This window comes from Castanea sativa, chromosome 4 (genome assembly GCF_040712315.1).
Source record: "Castanea sativa cultivar Marrone di Chiusa Pesio chromosome 4, ASM4071231v1".
Classification (NCBI taxonomy): Eukaryota; Viridiplantae; Streptophyta; class Magnoliopsida; order Fagales; family Fagaceae; genus Castanea; species Castanea sativa.
The window spans coordinates 44,211,215-44,227,356 of record NC_134016.1 but is presented as its reverse complement, the minus strand read 5'-3'; the positions used below and the strand labels follow the sequence as shown (position 1 = coordinate 44,227,356).

General features: G+C 33.9%; 2 protein-coding genes across 2 annotated transcripts; both read left to right on the top strand.

The window, feature by feature from the left end:
- Nucleotides 1-5,440: 5,440 nt before the first annotated feature.
- LOC142631805 (histone deacetylase 6-like) lies at nt 5,441-11,185 on the top strand. The gene is made up of 6 exons (XM_075806126.1): nt 5,441-6,096; nt 8,302-8,742; nt 8,861-9,003; nt 9,434-9,524; nt 9,614-9,720; nt 10,790-11,185. Exons 1-6 carry the CDS (start codon nt 5,557-5,559, stop codon nt 10,860-10,862), a joined length of 1,395 nt encoding a protein of 464 aa, XP_075662241.1. The 5' UTR covers nt 5,441-5,556; the 3' UTR covers nt 10,863-11,185.
- Nucleotides 11,186-12,232: 1,047 nt separating this feature from the next.
- On the top strand, nt 12,233-13,421 carry LOC142630859 (uncharacterized). The gene has a single exon (XM_075804911.1). It carries the CDS (start codon nt 12,306-12,308, stop codon nt 13,335-13,337), a length of 1,032 nt encoding a protein of 343 aa, XP_075661026.1. The 5' UTR covers nt 12,233-12,305; the 3' UTR covers nt 13,338-13,421.
- The last annotated feature ends 2,721 nt before the right edge of the window (nt 13,422-16,142 follow it).

Sequence of the window (16,142 nt, the reverse complement as noted above, 5' to 3'; positions counted from 1 at the left end):
ACCCTGATTAAAGTTTCATGTCTCCAATTGATAACAAAAATTTTGATTTGACACCAATATAAACAACTCTATTAACATTTAACACCTGCCCATGAAATTTGGTCCACATGTTCCTCTACTCCTAAATCGATTTCACCTTTAGTTGATGATGAAGGACTATGATATATATATACCATAGTAACTATACTAGTCGACATTATTAAAAGTTCTAATCAGAGAAGGTTTGCTAAATTTCAAAATCAATTTCACCTTTAGTTGAAGGACCATGATACATACTAGTCGACATTTAAAAGTTATAATCAGATATGGTTTGCTAAATTTCAAAATCGATTTCATCTTTAGTTGAAGGACCATGATACATACTAGTCGACATTTAAAAGTTATAGTCAGATATGGTTTGCTAAATTTCAAAATCGATTTCACCTTTAGTTGAAGGACTATGATACATACTACTATACTAGTCGACATTATTAGAAGTGCTAATCAGAAAAGGTTTGCTAACTTTCAAAGTCGATTTAACCTTTAGTTGCAGGACTATGATATACACTAGTCGCCATTAGAAGTTGTAATCAGATCGAGAAGGTTAGTGAAAATTTCATGGCTTTGACGTAGGACACAAAACCCTTTATTATTATTATTTTTGGCTATGCAAAACCCTTTATAATCTTTGGGATGTTTAATGCTTAATACAGACCGACATTGCTTTACACAGAAATTGCTTTATTGGCGATCATTTTATTCACAGTAATGATATCAGAATATTTTGTTGTCTGTAAAAAATTGAGCATGCATTGCACCCATCATTGTCTTTCTCCAACATATATATGTATTTGTATGTCAGCTTAATATTTTTTGCACCTATATATGTTGTTAGCAACGAAAATTGTGCCATTTTATACGTGAATTGTGTGTAGCTTTGTGTGAAAAAGTTCGAGTACAACTTTAGAATTAGTGGTTCATTTATATTCAGTTAATCAAAGTCAAAGATTGCATACTACAACAATCATAATATTTCCGTAGCTTTCTTCTTTTTTCTTTTTCTTTTTTCTTTTTTGGGGTACTGTTTCTTTGAGGGCAGGGTTTTCATTGTCATGGAGATATGTTTCTTCTCTAATAATGGATTGTGACATAAGAATCATGATTCCATTCACAGTTACATTATACTAATTAGTAATTACAACCTAGCAAGCTATATATATTTGTCCAATATGTCTTTAGAAGTAAGAAATGACTTGTATTTGAAATTTACTCTTCCAAAGATGCTTATTTATTCAACTGAAAATTCATGGATGCGTGTGTATGACCTTGTTTTACTTAGTTTTTCTATGAGAGGTACCTCTCAGAATGTTGACAGTCGTATCATTCTGGTTCAAACTTCATACAGAAGGAGTATATGGTCCTAATCTATCTTTTATTGTCATTAAGTTGCCGACGAAGAAGAAAAATTAGCATGTACAGACAAATGATTATGTAGTAGATACAGAGGGTTGGTGAATTTCGGTTTTAAGTTATCCTTGATGTAATTAATTTTTTATTCGATAATTTTATATTTTGTCAATCTATTGTTAAATTACATATTTTATCTATGTTTATTTAGCATACCCCATTTTACTATTTTATTCATAAATTATGCATTTGGTATATTTAAAAAAATAGAAAAAATTTAAGATTTTAAATAACTTACATATGAAGTGTATTCAATCATCCTAATATTTGATGAGTATGATGGATATTAAAAAAAAAAACATATAAAAAGTTACACCAAATATCAATTAATAAGTGTGTGTGCGCATGGATGTCCAATGATTCTTGGCAATTGGATGAATAGTCACATGGGTTTGTACATTTAAATAACTTACATATAAAGATTATTCAATTATTTTAATATTTGAAGAGCATGATGAATATTAAAAATCATATAAAAGTTACATTAAATGTTACTTAATAAGTGTGCGTGCGTTGGATATCATAGATTCTTAGCAACTAGATGATCAATCACTAGGGTTTGAACATTTTATTTTAATAATGCAACAAACACAACAATTGGCTGGTATGGTGTGTAACGTCACTTTCAAATGAAGCTATCATTGGAATCATTTTTAATGTATACTAATAACAACGTGTCATTTCAACCCTTGTAAATTATTGAACAATGTTGTAAAATTTGTTGGTCTTGGTTTTTCCTTTATAGAGCCCAATTTAACAGGTTTATGATATATTCAGTAGGAAAAAAACAAAAAAACAAAACCAAAAACAAAAACATAGCACAGCAGATTCATGATATGACACACAATCATTGGACAGACTTTTTTTCTTCTTCTTCTTCTTCTTTGAGAACAATCACTGGGCACACTCAATCCTCTATCATGGCGTTTAAGCCCAAACATTCGATATCTCTAGCTGTTTATTTCATAGGGCTCTATTTGGGCTATGGGCTGATAGGCAGCAATAATATAACAAATCTTAATGATCAATAGGACTTTAAGAAAACCCCCCAAAAAAAGAAAAAGAAAAAGGTAATCCGTACGGGCCTGGACTCGAGTGCTCTTTTTTCTCCCTTTCTGGGGCTTCCTCCTCATTACAAGCACACTTGGGCCAGCAAATATGGTACTATATGTAAGGCCATTGTACTCTATTTAGCCTTGGCCCATTCCATTCTCAATAATTAGATAACTAGTAATTAATTTTTTTTAATACAATATATAATTTTTATTCTAACCTAATTTAAGTATATATGTGTGTGAAACTCCCTCCTGGAGACTTGAACTCCGACCCTTGACCCTTACACCCTACAAGCACTTATACTTGTGGAGTGGCCATTGCACCAAAGGTATGCAGTGGTATAACTAGTAATTAATTAGTGGAAAATTTTTGTGAAACATATTTATGTATATTAATTATTTATTTGATAAATATAATTTTCTTTTGAGAAAGTGATAAATATAAATTCAATTTTGAGAATTTGTAGGCTTTTTTTTTTAATTATAAAAAAATAAATATTTAAACTATTTGCCAAAGTATTGATGGCATCCTTTCTCCAAAAAAAAAAAAAAAAAAAAAAAATTATTGATGGCATCAATTTAATATCTATAATTTTGAAAATGGTTAAATTTTATCAATACCGCACCTTTTAAAAAAAAACTCATGTTACTCTGTAAAATTGTTTTACAAATCAAGTGAGTTTAACATGTAAAATAATTTGTACGATTTCAATAGAGAACTTTGGCGACAAAAGTAATATTAAACTGTTTTCAAAAAAACTCTAAGAACTAAATTAATACAATCAATAATTTAAAGATGAAATCGATCATCCTTTTGGAGACACTTTGGTGGTTGGCTTAATGGAATTGAAGAGCATGCTTTAAATCCTAAGGTATCAAATTCCATTCACCATACTATCAATTTAAAGAAAAATACCATATTCACAACATTTTAAAAAGAAATTATAAGTGGCAACTAGTGGGTTAAAAAGTAATTTCAGTGGTAGATTCAAATTAGAACCAATAATAATTTACCACATGATTGTGAAATTATTGTTAAAATGTTATGAACGTAGCACTTTTCCAATTTAAAAGATTTTAAAGATATCTAATGAGAAAATAGCGAATAATCTAGCAATTTTTTTTTTAATATTTCTTCCCGATATGTAAGTGTGTTTGACATCAACTTATTTAATTTTTTGCTGAAAGTGTGTTAAAATATATTTATACTTTTAAAATATGAAAAAAGTGAAGTTCTAAAAATATGTACATGAAAGCTAAAAGATAAAAGCTAGCCAAAAAATTGGATATAAGCACCGGATTGGCTGGTTCAATTGGTTAAATAAAAAATGAAAAAATCAAGTTAAACCCAGTCAAGAACCAAGGAAAAAAGGAAAATCGATTCTTTTTCCAATTCTTTGACCGTTCAAAGCAAGCAACACATAATTCATAAACCACAATAATTTTTTGGGCTGTAAGCATTATCACTTTTCAGTCATAAACCTTGATTGAGGCATAAACCTTGGGCTAAACCTTCCCAAATAGCCCACATAGATTATTCAGCCCAATCTATATCTTTATATAAATACAATTACTTTACCACCATAAATTGAGTCACGTTACTTAATTTAAAATGTTTAAACACTAAATTTAGAAAACTCTTCTTATTAGTTTTCAGATTTCAAACAACATTGCTCAATGACATTTTTGTAAATATTTTAAAAAGAGCAAGACTTAGGTACAATACTTAGGTGTTGTTTCTTAGATTTCCCTTTTAAAATTTTTCCATATGAATTTTTCTCATGGGATGGAAGTATATATTTTAGTTAAGTAGCAACATTGCTGAATTTTAAGAGGAGAATCTAAAGAACAGCACTTAAGGTACTGTACCTAAGTTTTGTCATTTTGAAAAACATGGGGCACACTTGATTAGACAACACATAAAGCTTCATTCTTTAATTCCTATTAGGGGGCCCACTTATCAATTTTTTAAAAAATGATCATGCTAACGGGTGCCCTTGGAGTAATAGCTAATAATTCATTTTAGGAAAGTTTTGACACAACTTTTATGGAAAATAGAAAAAGTTGTCAAAAGATTATTATTTTTTTCTTTTCTCATAAAAAATTTTTTTAAATGAATTATTAATCATTGCCTTAAGGACATCCGTTTGCATTTCTTATAAAAAAAAACACACACACATACCAAATACACAATTATTTTTTTCACACACTAAAATATGTTATTTGAAACATAATACCAAACATATTTGTTTGCTTTATAAATATTGTAAACACATGTTTTCACAACACTTTTCAATCATAAACCGATTATTCAAAAAAAAAAAAAAAATCTTTTTAATCATAAACCTTGATCTAGGCATAAACCTTGGGCTAAACCTTTCCAATTAGCCCACATAGATTATTCAGCCCAATCTATATCTTTAGCCCAAGGTTTATGCCTTGATCAAGATTTATGACTGAAAAGTGATAATGCTTAGGCCGAACTATTATTTTGGTCTATGAATTATGGGTTTTTTTTTTGTTTTTGGGGCCAAATAGTTTAACTTCAGGAAATATATATATATATATATATATATATATATATATATATATATATATTTTAAAAAGCTTTGGGTTAAAGTTATTTAGATATATAACATTTTTTTTAACTAGATTTTGTCAAACTCAAGTTTCAAGTACTCGAGCTTGACAAAATCGAGTTAAAAAAATGCTACACAACTAAATAATTTTGACCCAAGCATTTTTTTTTTTCAAAATATTACCTAAAATTATGCCCATAATTCATAGACCAAAATAATAGTTTGTCCTAAGCATTATTACTTTTCAGTCTTGAATCTTAATGGAGGCATAAACCTTGGGCTAAACCTTCCCAATTAGCCCATAGATTATTCAGTTCAGCCCAATCTATATAATCTTCATATAAATACAGTCACTTTTCCACGCAAGACACTGCTCTGTACTACCAAATTTCACATCCTAACTCTGCGACTCGAAGAAAAGAGAGAGAGAGAGAGAGAGAGAGAGAGAGCGAGCGAGCGATCTGGGTTTTTCAGTAATGGAAGAAAGCATGGGAGGCGCGTCGCTCCCATCGGGACCCGACGCGAAGAAGCGGCGCGTGAGCTACTTCTACGAGCCGAGCATCGGCGACTACTACTACGGCCAAGGCCACCCAATGAAACCCCACCGGATCCGCATGGCCCACAACTTGATCGTCCACTACTCCCTCCACCGCCGCATGGAGATCAACCGCCCCTTTCCGGCCAACCCCTCCGACATCCGCCGCTTCCACTCCGACGACTACGTCGAATTCCTCGCCTCCGTCACCCCCGAGACCCTCTCCGACCACTCCTTCTCTCGCCATCTCAAGAGGTTTAATGTTGGCGAGGACTGCCCCGTCTTCGACGGCCTGTTCGGATTCTGCCAGTCCTCCGCCGGCGGCTCCATCGGCGCCGCCGTCAAGCTCAACCGTGGCGACGCCGATATCGCCCTCAACTGGGCCGGTGGCCTTCACCACGCGAAGAAGTCTGAGGCTTCTGGGTTTTGCTACGTCAATGATATCGTGCTTGGCATTCTTGAGCTCCTCAAAGTTCACAGGGTATTTTCGTCTTTTTCACTCTCCTTTCAAATAATAAATATATATACATATAACTCTTATCAATTATTGTCGTTTTCGTTCACAAACTTAACTTTTTTTTATGACTGTTTGTTTGGTGTGATTGATGTATAATAAAAGTGAAGATGTGAAATTTGTGTTCACATAACATTTTTGGAAAAAAAAAAAAAAAGACTTTTTAAGTTATGTGGTGGAAGTATATATTGCAAGAACAAATTTTTATCTAATGAAAGTATAATAGTGGATGATTAGAGTGTGTAAGACCCACTTTTATTATTTTTCACTAGCATTATGTTGCATGTGTTGACAAAATTATAGTTTTTTTTTTGTCCCTAGCATAAACTGCATAGCGCGTTAGGGCGGGTTAGTTGCAGTTTTACTAGCTAGGGCTGGATAGTAAGAATTGGCCACAACAACAGTTTGTAGAAATGTTGTAAAATTGTTTGTAACTGTAGCATTACTCATAAAAGTTATGTTAGTGGTGGTTTGGTGTGAAAGTGATGTCGTACTGATCACAATTTGTATGAAAAAGTTGTGAAATTTGTTTGCATGTAGTATTGTTGGAAAAAAAAAAAAAAGTACTTTTTAAGTTATGTGGTGGAAGTATGTATTGCAAGAACAAATTTTTATCTAATTGAAGTATTATAGTGGATGATTAGAGTGTGTAAGACCCACTTTTATTATATTTCACTGGCATTATGTTGCATGTGTTAACAATATTATAGTTTTTTTCCCTAGCATAAACTGCATAGCGCATTAGGGCGGGTTTGTTGCAGTTTTACTAGCTAGAGACGAGTCCAAAGGACCCTTCTTTAGAAATTTTTTCTATATTATCCCAAAAAAAAAAAAAAATTTTTTTTTTGACTGAATAATTAGAGATGATATGTAAATAAGAAAATATTTCAGTAATATTGTTGAAAGATAAAACTTAGGGACAGTTTCTTGGGTGCATTACATTAGGTTCCCAAATTAAATATATTGAATATAATTGTCCTTGAAAATGATAATATTACTTGTAGTTGTCGTATGTTTATCAATGCAACCATATGTTTGAATAATAAAATAATTAGTAAAAATTAGAAAAATAAATCACCTGAGATTACATGGCTGAAGCATTCCACACTTTCATCGGGCCAAAACATACTTGTAAAAAAAGGGGGGAGGGGAGTATATTATGTAAGGCTTAATTTTTATTAAAAGCTAAAAATTATGGTAGAGGATTAATTGTAATAGTATTTAAATTTCTTGGATATTTAGTTATAAGATTTTCAGGTAAAGTATACTTAATATGTAATGTGCATATAGTGAGTATAATGTGTATGCTCTTATTGAGTCACTTCGTGTAAATATGATGTGTAGGAACTAACTTTATTTCATTATATTATATAGGCTATTACTTTCCTTTTGTTTCCAATGTAGTCCTTTTGTCCAATCTGCACTACTCACACTAAGTCCACAAAAACGACGTCATTTACAAGAGTTAAAAAAACTAAAAATACCAGTGATCTTATTTTTGATAAATAACAAAACTACCAGTGAGATTTGTATGGAAATAGGTGTGTTTGTGTAATGGACCCTAGGAGTTGCATTTCAAAACCACACTTATTTGCCACAACAACTTTTAATATTACTATTGGGGTTTTTCGGCTGTTATTTCTAAAGAACCCTCACTTTTTTTTTGTTAAACTCTCCATTTTACCCTCTTCTCTGATGAGAAAGACACAGAGAATATTTGTTCTTTGTTCTCATCGAACCCTAAATAATAATGATAAATAAAAATTATTATTTATATTAAGGGAAATGATAACAAGTTTAAAAGAACCCATTATATGATTTTTTTTTTCCTTTTGGTAATTTGCTTCTCAAAAACAGTTTTGGTAGGTGCTCACCTAACACTCAGATTTTTCAAAACACCCATTTTCATTAAGCAATTATTAAAACCATCACTTTTGTTTCAATGTAAATGAGTGTAAGTTAGAGGGTGTTATTTGTAATTTAGCCTATCATATTTGATGTCTCCTTGGGCTGTGTGATCACACCAGTTTAAAACTGTGCACAATATCTTCTGCATGAAATGCTGTCTTTACTTGAACCTTTGTTCTATTCACTGTTTAGTATTCTAGAACAGCACAATATTGCAAATTACTCAATATTTTTCTGAACACTTAACTTTTTGTCACTGGGCAGCGTGTACTCTATGTAGATATTGATGTCCACCATGGTGATGGTGTTGAAGAGGCATTTTACACCACTGACAGAGTCATGACCGTGTCATTTCATAAATTTGGAGATTTCTTTCCAGGTACGGGGCACATTAAGGACACAGGGTGGGGGACTGGGAAGAATTATGCCCTGAATGTCCCTTTAAACGATGGAATGGACGACGAGAGTTTCCGTGGTCTGTTTCGTCCCCTCATTCAAAAAGTCATGGAGGTATATCAGCCAGATGCAGTTGTTCTTCAATGCGGAGCAGATTCATTGTCTGGTGACCGGTTGGGGTGCTTCAACTTGTCCGTAAAGGGCCATGCAGATTGCCTTCGTTTTCTTAGATCATTCAACGTACCTCTGATGGTCTTGGGTGGGGGAGGGTATACTATCCGCAATGTTGCTCGTTGCTGGTGCTACGAGGTATTCCTCTCCATTTCCTTTCTTTGTCTCTCCACCTTTTTTCAACAAACTCCCTTTCAACTTTTATAGGTGACGATTAGATATGATTTTAACTAGTTAATATGTTTCTTTGTCACAGACAGCGGTTGCAGTTGGGGTAGAGCCTGATAATAAATTGCCTTACAATGAATATTATGAATATTTTGGGCCAGATTATACTCTTCACGTTGATCCATGCAACATGGAGAACCTAAACTCACCCAAAGATATGGAGAAAATAAGGTACTTTAAGTCTCACCCCCCCCCCCCCCCCCTCCCATGTGTGCAGTCCCAAAGGGAAGGAGTAGGGAATTTCCTGACCATAAGTCTATTACTTTCTTATTTGCTATTATAGTTGGTATTAATGATTGTTGCTGGTGGTGGTGGTGTTAATGATTAAATCCATGAATTTAATTTAAAATTTTAAACTATCTTTTTGCATGGTGACACCAATTAGTTCAAAGTTATACTTCTATTTCAAATAATTTCCCTCTGTGATTGTGTTTTTAAATGTGCGGATGTGTTTTTCCGTGTCTGATAGTGCATCTCTTGTAACGTTGTCCATTGCTCAGTATTTATTGCTTATTTCAATATGTCTGTGTCTTTCTTGGTTAGCTATGTTCTCCTTTCGTATAGCTTTTTGCCTGAAAAATAGTTTGATCCAATTTTCCAGGAATACACTGCTAGAGCAACTTTCCAGATTACCACATGCACCTAGTGTACCTTTTCAGACAACGCCACCCATCACAGAAGTTCCAGAAGAGGTTGGTAGTCTGTAGCAAGTTTCTCAATTATATTTCTCTGAATAACATCTTTGCTATGCCTATCTTACTGGAGGATTGGTTGGATGTAGGCTGAAGAGACCATGGAACGAAGGCCAAAACAGCGCATATGGAATGGTGATGATTATGACTCTGATCCTGATGAAGATTTGAAGCCTCGACATACTTCTGACATGAGGTAAAGCTTCATTTCTCATCATAATATTATGTCCCTGTTTCAGTATGGTCCATTTAATTAGGCTATCTATTCCATCCTGGAATTGTCACATCTCTAATGTTGTACATGTGAAAGGGTTCTTGTAGTTACCTTTGTACAAAATTTTCTGGATAGAAACTAAACATATCCTGTACTTGTTGGAATTTGAATAATTTTATGGGGAACCTTAATTTAAACTATTTTCAATGTAATCCTCTTCTCTGTTATTATCCATGATAGCCATTTATGGGCACTAATTTAATCTTGGTTCTAAACTATCTGGCCTATAAGTCAAATGGGCATCTGTTAGGATCCATAAGGCCATAAATAATTGGGTGAGGTATGTTTTAAATCCGTTAAAAAACTTGCTATCAGCTATATTATTACCAAATTATATGTGTTTGTTACTTTGTGTTTTTGTCTACATGTGTGCGTGTGTGTGGTTGTGTTCACATTATATATCTTTAACTAAAATGTCTGCATTAGTTTATTAAAAGCTTCAATTTCCTTTCCTCCGGTCAGGCACAATGAAATTCAAACCTCATGTTAATTTTCTATATCAACATTTAGTACGATCTTTTCAAACCCCAACTAGAGTGGAAGGAAGCTGTTTCTGTGCAACATCTCTCTCTCTCTCTCAATGCAGTTTAGTGTTACTGTTTTTTTTTTGGGGGGCGGGGGGGGGGGGGGGGTAGTGTTACTTGTTAAGGTACAAACAGGTTGTATATAAATTTACAATTCTGAAGGAGAGTTGTGTGATCAGCTCGAGGGTTGCTTTGGGAGGTAAGCCTGGTGGGTAATGTGGGTTAAGGCTTTGGAAGAGAGAGAGAGAGAGAGAGAGAGAGAGGGGACAATGTAAACTATCTTTCCTTATAACCCTGTCGTCTCTAATAAAAACAATTGGAATTTGGATCATAAATTGGAAAAAGTGTTGAAGATTCCAAGGGTTTTTGTGTCTGTGTATAGAATTGTCTTTATATGTTGTTAGGTGGCTTTTTTGACTGTTATTTGTGTTTTCATCTGAGCATATGTTATGTCATTATGTATGCAGGGATGCAGTTGATGAAATGGAAGAAGATAAAAGATTGGATGAAGTTAAAATTGAAGAGCATCCACCGTCTTGACATGGCTTAACTTCTTAGCTTCTATGTCTTATTTGGCCATGAAGCATTAGAATAGGCACTTTACTGTCATGTTGATCCCTCCCTCCCGTTTCTTCTTGTACTTTATAAGCACAAAATTTTTATTTTTGATATTAGAATGTATCAAAATCAGAGTTAGGTTGAGTACACAGTATTTGAATACTTTGTCCATAGTGACATTCTTCTTGGGTATACCTCAAGTCAATTTTTGTTTTAAGTAGGTTACTTTGTCCAGGACTTCTGTTACGTGCATAAATGTTATCTAGACTGCTTGTTCCATTTATTGAATTACATTGCATTAATCATACTAAGGATGGGTTTGGATAGCGGCAGACCCAACGTTTTGCACGTTGGCCTTTTTTTGGCGGGGTCTTGTGCTGTTCATGGAACCCGCAAGTATTTTTCCAGCGAAAACAACTTTAAAACTGGGTCTCATGGTACTATTTACAAATTTAAAAATTATTTTGTTACAGTGTTTTTAGTTTTTAGTAATAAGTGGTATCTAAACAGACCCTAAAACTGGTTATTTTATTTATGATTATGGTAGATGCACCATCCATTTCCTGTTGCTAAATAATTATACAATATTTTGCCACTGCTTCTGAGAAAGTAAGAAAGAAAGAAATTGGCAATGCCACTCGCGGCTATTTTAATGCTTAGCCTTTCCCGGTATCAAAAATTTTCTTTCGATAAAAACCAAATAGTAATTTTAGTATTTTACATTAGAGGAATCACAATAATCTGGTTCAACAGTTAATGCTCTAACGTGCAAGTTGCCCTCATGCTCATAGTCTGTTTGGAGCACAACCATTCATGCCCTCTATAGTCTACACCAATACTAAGTTTGGTAAAAAGAAAGGAAAGGGACTCTACTTAGTTATGATTCTCTTAAGTAACAAGGTTGCTCTATCTTATTTTTTATGAGTTGATAAAAGAAATTATTCTACCTAATTAAACTCTTATAATATAATCTCAACTATAATTTAATTATTATAAGTTTAAATTTATAAAAGGGGTAAATTCTTTTGGTCACGTTGTATACCTTTCATTGATAAAGAATCAATGGATAAAATAACTCATAGTTAAGTCTAAATTTGTTCAATAAGAAAATGAACTAAACTTACATGTATAGTCTAATATGGATAACGAATAAATGAATAAAATAACTCATAATTAAGTCCAAATTTGTTCAATAAAAAATGAACTAAAGTTGAACACATAGTCTAATTTGGTGATGAATTCAAACTCGACTTGTACTCAATAAAAAATTAGGCATATGCATGTATAGTCTAATTTGGTAATGAATTCAAACTCAGACTCATTCTCAATGTAAAATTAGGCATATATATATTAAGCTTGTCATATGTTGGGTATATGAAGTGGGTCTCACTTCTCAAATGCTCTCAATGCCTGTATAAATAGTCAATGAACACACCAGAGTATTCATACTTTCCGAACACAGCGCAAATGTCACTCCAACAACTCCACCAAATCTCAGTTACTCTCACTTCACACCATTTCCAAATACAACCGTTAATCCCCTACCCAATTCAAATCTCAACCCCTCCAAAAAAATACCCATTCCTCACAACAACTCTCTCACACAAACCAACCCATTCTTCTTCTTCTTCTTCTTCTTCCACCAAAACCCAAGACAATGGCATTCCCATTGAAGACGTCAAAATCCTCGTAAAATTCAAGTCCAGGCACAACTACATTCGTGTCCTCCAAGTTTCCAGAAAAGCCGACCACCCTTTTGCTGGTTCAAGGTTGCTCCTTTTAGACACTCCTGGAAACATTCACAGCATCTCTTTCCGATTCAAATCTTTCACAGACACTTACTTTGATGTCTTTGCCACCTTACCTCCTATAATACCACCAGGACCCGTCGCAATTCTCGGGTTTGGAGCGGGTTCTGCAGCCCGTTTGTGCCTTGAGTTGTACCCGGAATTGGTTATTCATGGTTGGGAGCTTGACCCATCTGTGATTGCAGTTGGGAGAGAGTATTTTGGCCTTGAAAGGCTTGAGAAACAATACCCAGATAGGCTTTTTGTTTACATTGGAAATGCTTTGAAAGCTAGTGTTCGAGACGGGTTTTCGGGGATCTTTGTTGATTTGTTTAGTCAAGGTAGTTTGATACCTGAGCTTCAGGATCCGAATACTTGGGAAATGCTCAAGAAGTGTTTGAGGAAAGGCGGGAGAGTGATGGTTAATGTTGGGGGTAGTTGTGTGGAGGCTGAGGATAAAAGGAGAGATGGGAAGGTAGTTATGGAGGAATCTTTGAAGGCGATGAGACGGGTTTTTGGAGAAAAATTGTTTGTTTTGAGTCTTGGGAATCGGAAGGAGGATAGCTCGATTGCTCTTACTGGTGATTTGCCGGATCTTGAGGCGTGGAAGAAGGCGCTTCCTGGTTCATTGAGGTGTTATGTTGATATGTGGACTCAATTTTGTGGTTAATATGGTATGTTCATGTTTGTAGATGTAGACAAACTTGTGAAATTGTTTATTGAAGGCTTTGTTAATGAAAATTTTTTTGCGCTTGTTATGTTTGTGTTGATGCTTGTTTGAAACCAGCACTTAATTATGGACCTTCCTTGTTCAGTTTGTTTTACTGAGAAATTACTGCAAGCTGCTTTGATGAAGTGTCAATAGGAAAATGGAAAATATAGGGAAATTAAGGTTAATCATGTAGTTGAAGTATGAAACATTGGGATTATACTGGGCTGTAACAGCAATTATGCGTGGTAGACTAAGGGTATTGGGATGCAAGATGCTAAAATCCAGTTTTAACAAATACTGAATTGCCTGCTAGAGTTTTCAGATCTATTCAGATCAAGCCTTTTCTTTCTTTCTTTCTTTTTTTGTTTTTGTTTTTAAATGTTAACTTTAAGGAGGCATAACACTTGAGTCTAAAAAAAATCTTATTGCAGCATTTGGAAGGTGACTACATATCTATTGAACTAATATTGTCTTGTTGGTTATGGCAAAGTTGGTTTCAAATTCCAAATTTACATCCTTAAGTGAAATGTAAACATCTCAGTTTATATCTTTCTCATTGAAAGTTCAGGTGCTCTTTTAAGTGTATGAACAGAAGCCTTTCAATCTGGTATCCAAGTGTGTAATGTTATTAAATAGTCTCTTGAGTCTTGGTAGAAAACTGTAAGGTGAAGATAGTTTTGTACGACATATGCAATGGATTTATAACAAGGAATGGTCATCATTTGAACATTCCTTGTTATTCATTATTTGTCATATTACAAACTAGATTCACTGGAACATGTCTTTGTGGGGTCTATTTTGTGCTTGCGTCTATATCTTGGCTAGTTATATCCAACTTAGGCCCTTCTTTTGGGTTTGGGGCAGGGGGGGATTGCGGTGTTCAGAGTCCAAAGTAGTCCAATCAACATATACTGGATAACTGCAGTTTCCTTCCCATGTGAACCTTTATTCCTTCATTATTTCCATTTATTACACTTCCCTCCCCCTCTAAAATATCATTCATTTTCATAGCTTAAGCTTCAGCTCAGTTGGGAGGTCCCCAGGTTTGATTGCTTTGTTCGACTTCAAAGGGGTTCCAGAAAACTTAATGGCATCTGGAACCAAATTCAGAGGAAAACTTGTCTTTTTTTTTTTCTTCTTTGGGATGAATTGGGGAAACTTGTATTTGATTCATTGATTGGCTGCTCGTGTATAGTGTATGCCTCTTGCTTGTCTATGAATCTGTTGTTTACACAGGCAGCTTGATGGTGGAGATGTACTTGAAATCTAAGTACTTAGATTGACCATGTGGAGTTTTTTCAGTAATTATGCGCTAGTGTACCAAACACCAAGTGTAAATTTAAATAAAAAAGAATGCTGGTTCCTCATCTTTGCCTGATGATTTGATTGCATAAAATTCCACTCTTGTTTCTTGGTCATATTGTAAGAGAAAAAATTCTTGAGTTGCCAAGGAATAGTTTGACTTCAGTATATGTGCACCAGCTGTATAGATTGTCACATTCACAAGGAATGTATTTGTACCAAAGTTGCTAGGTCAAACTTTTTTGCCAGATTGCAGTAACCCCCCCCCCCCCCCCCTCTTAATGTTTTATTTCCATCCAATATTATTATGAATAGATGAAGAGGTCATGGTAAGCATTTACAGTATGTTTGAGAGTTCTAAAAGGAAAAGATTCATAAATTAAGAGGGATCGGAATAGATTTGAAAGGATTGAGGTGTTCCCCTTCCAATATATTTGGGAGTTTATTATTTAAGAAATATGTAATTTTACTATATAGGTTTTTACCCTTTCACTAAGGGTCAAAATATAGGTATATTTGGTGTAACTCTTTGTCAATGTCCACCATTAAATAATGTTTTATAGGATTAATATTTTGAAAATCATACTGTTAAATTACACAATCTCTTTACTGTTAGCCATTCATGTCAAAATTAACATGCACGCCAAATTTTGTATTAATCGGATGTTATTTACTAATCAATACTAAATAGTAAAATTACATATTTCTTAAATAATAAACTCCCAAATATATTGGAAGGGGAACACCTCAATCCTTTCAAGGTTTCTACCCTTTCACTAAGGGTCAGGATATAGGTATATTTTGTGTAATTGTCCACCATTAAATAACGTTTTATAGGATTAATGTTTTGAAAATCATACAGTTGGATTACACAATCTCTTTGCTGTTAGCCATTCATGTCAAAATTAACATGCGTGCCAAATTTTGTATTAATCAGATGTTATTTACTAATCAATACTAAATAGGGGTAAGAAAGTGATTTCCATTCCCATTGATGTGTATGGGAACATATAGGTAATATGAGGGAGCATTATAATCCATCACCATTACATCTTCCAAATTGAGGAACAGTAGGGTCCAACATTCCATTGCTCCTAAATGGAGTGTTAAGGTGGCTATACTATTGATGCACCGACTTTTTTTGCATTTTAGTTTCAAAGTCTTAAGTTGCCTACCTTCTCCTAGCCGACTCTTTTTTGTCCTACTTGCAAGTGTTTTGGAGCCTACCCTAATTTGGTTGCAGATTCTCATAGTGAAAGCAGGTTGCTAAGGGGTAACAGTATAAATTAGGCCAGTTTTTTTTTTTTTTCCCCTTGATGTACGGATTTTTAAAGTTATACTTTTTCTTAGGTACAACTTAGTTTTTTTTAAAATTTTTTATTTTATTTTTTATAATAGGAAAAAGCTAAATTCCATAACACAGCTTATGAAAGCTTATTTTCATTTCACCAAAATAAGTTA

What these genes read in the sequence shown, in the direction of transcription:
- LOC142631805 (XM_075806126.1), top strand. Translation starts at nt 5,557, where the DNA reads ATGGAAGAAAGCATGGGAGGCGCGTCGCTCCCATCGGGACCCGACGCG. An exon ending in AGCTCCTCAAAGTTCACAGG is followed by an intron (nt 6,097 to 8,301) that starts GTATTTTCGTCT and finishes GTCACTGGGCAG; the next exon opens with CGTGTACTCTATGTAGATAT. An exon ending in AAAGATATGGAGAAAATAAG is followed by an intron (nt 9,004 to 9,433) that starts GTACTTTAAGTC and finishes CCAATTTTCCAG; the next exon opens with GAATACACTGCTAGAGCAAC.
- LOC142630859 (XM_075804911.1), top strand. Translation starts at nt 12,306, where the DNA reads ATGAACACACCAGAGTATTCATACTTTCCGAACACAGCGCAAATGTCA.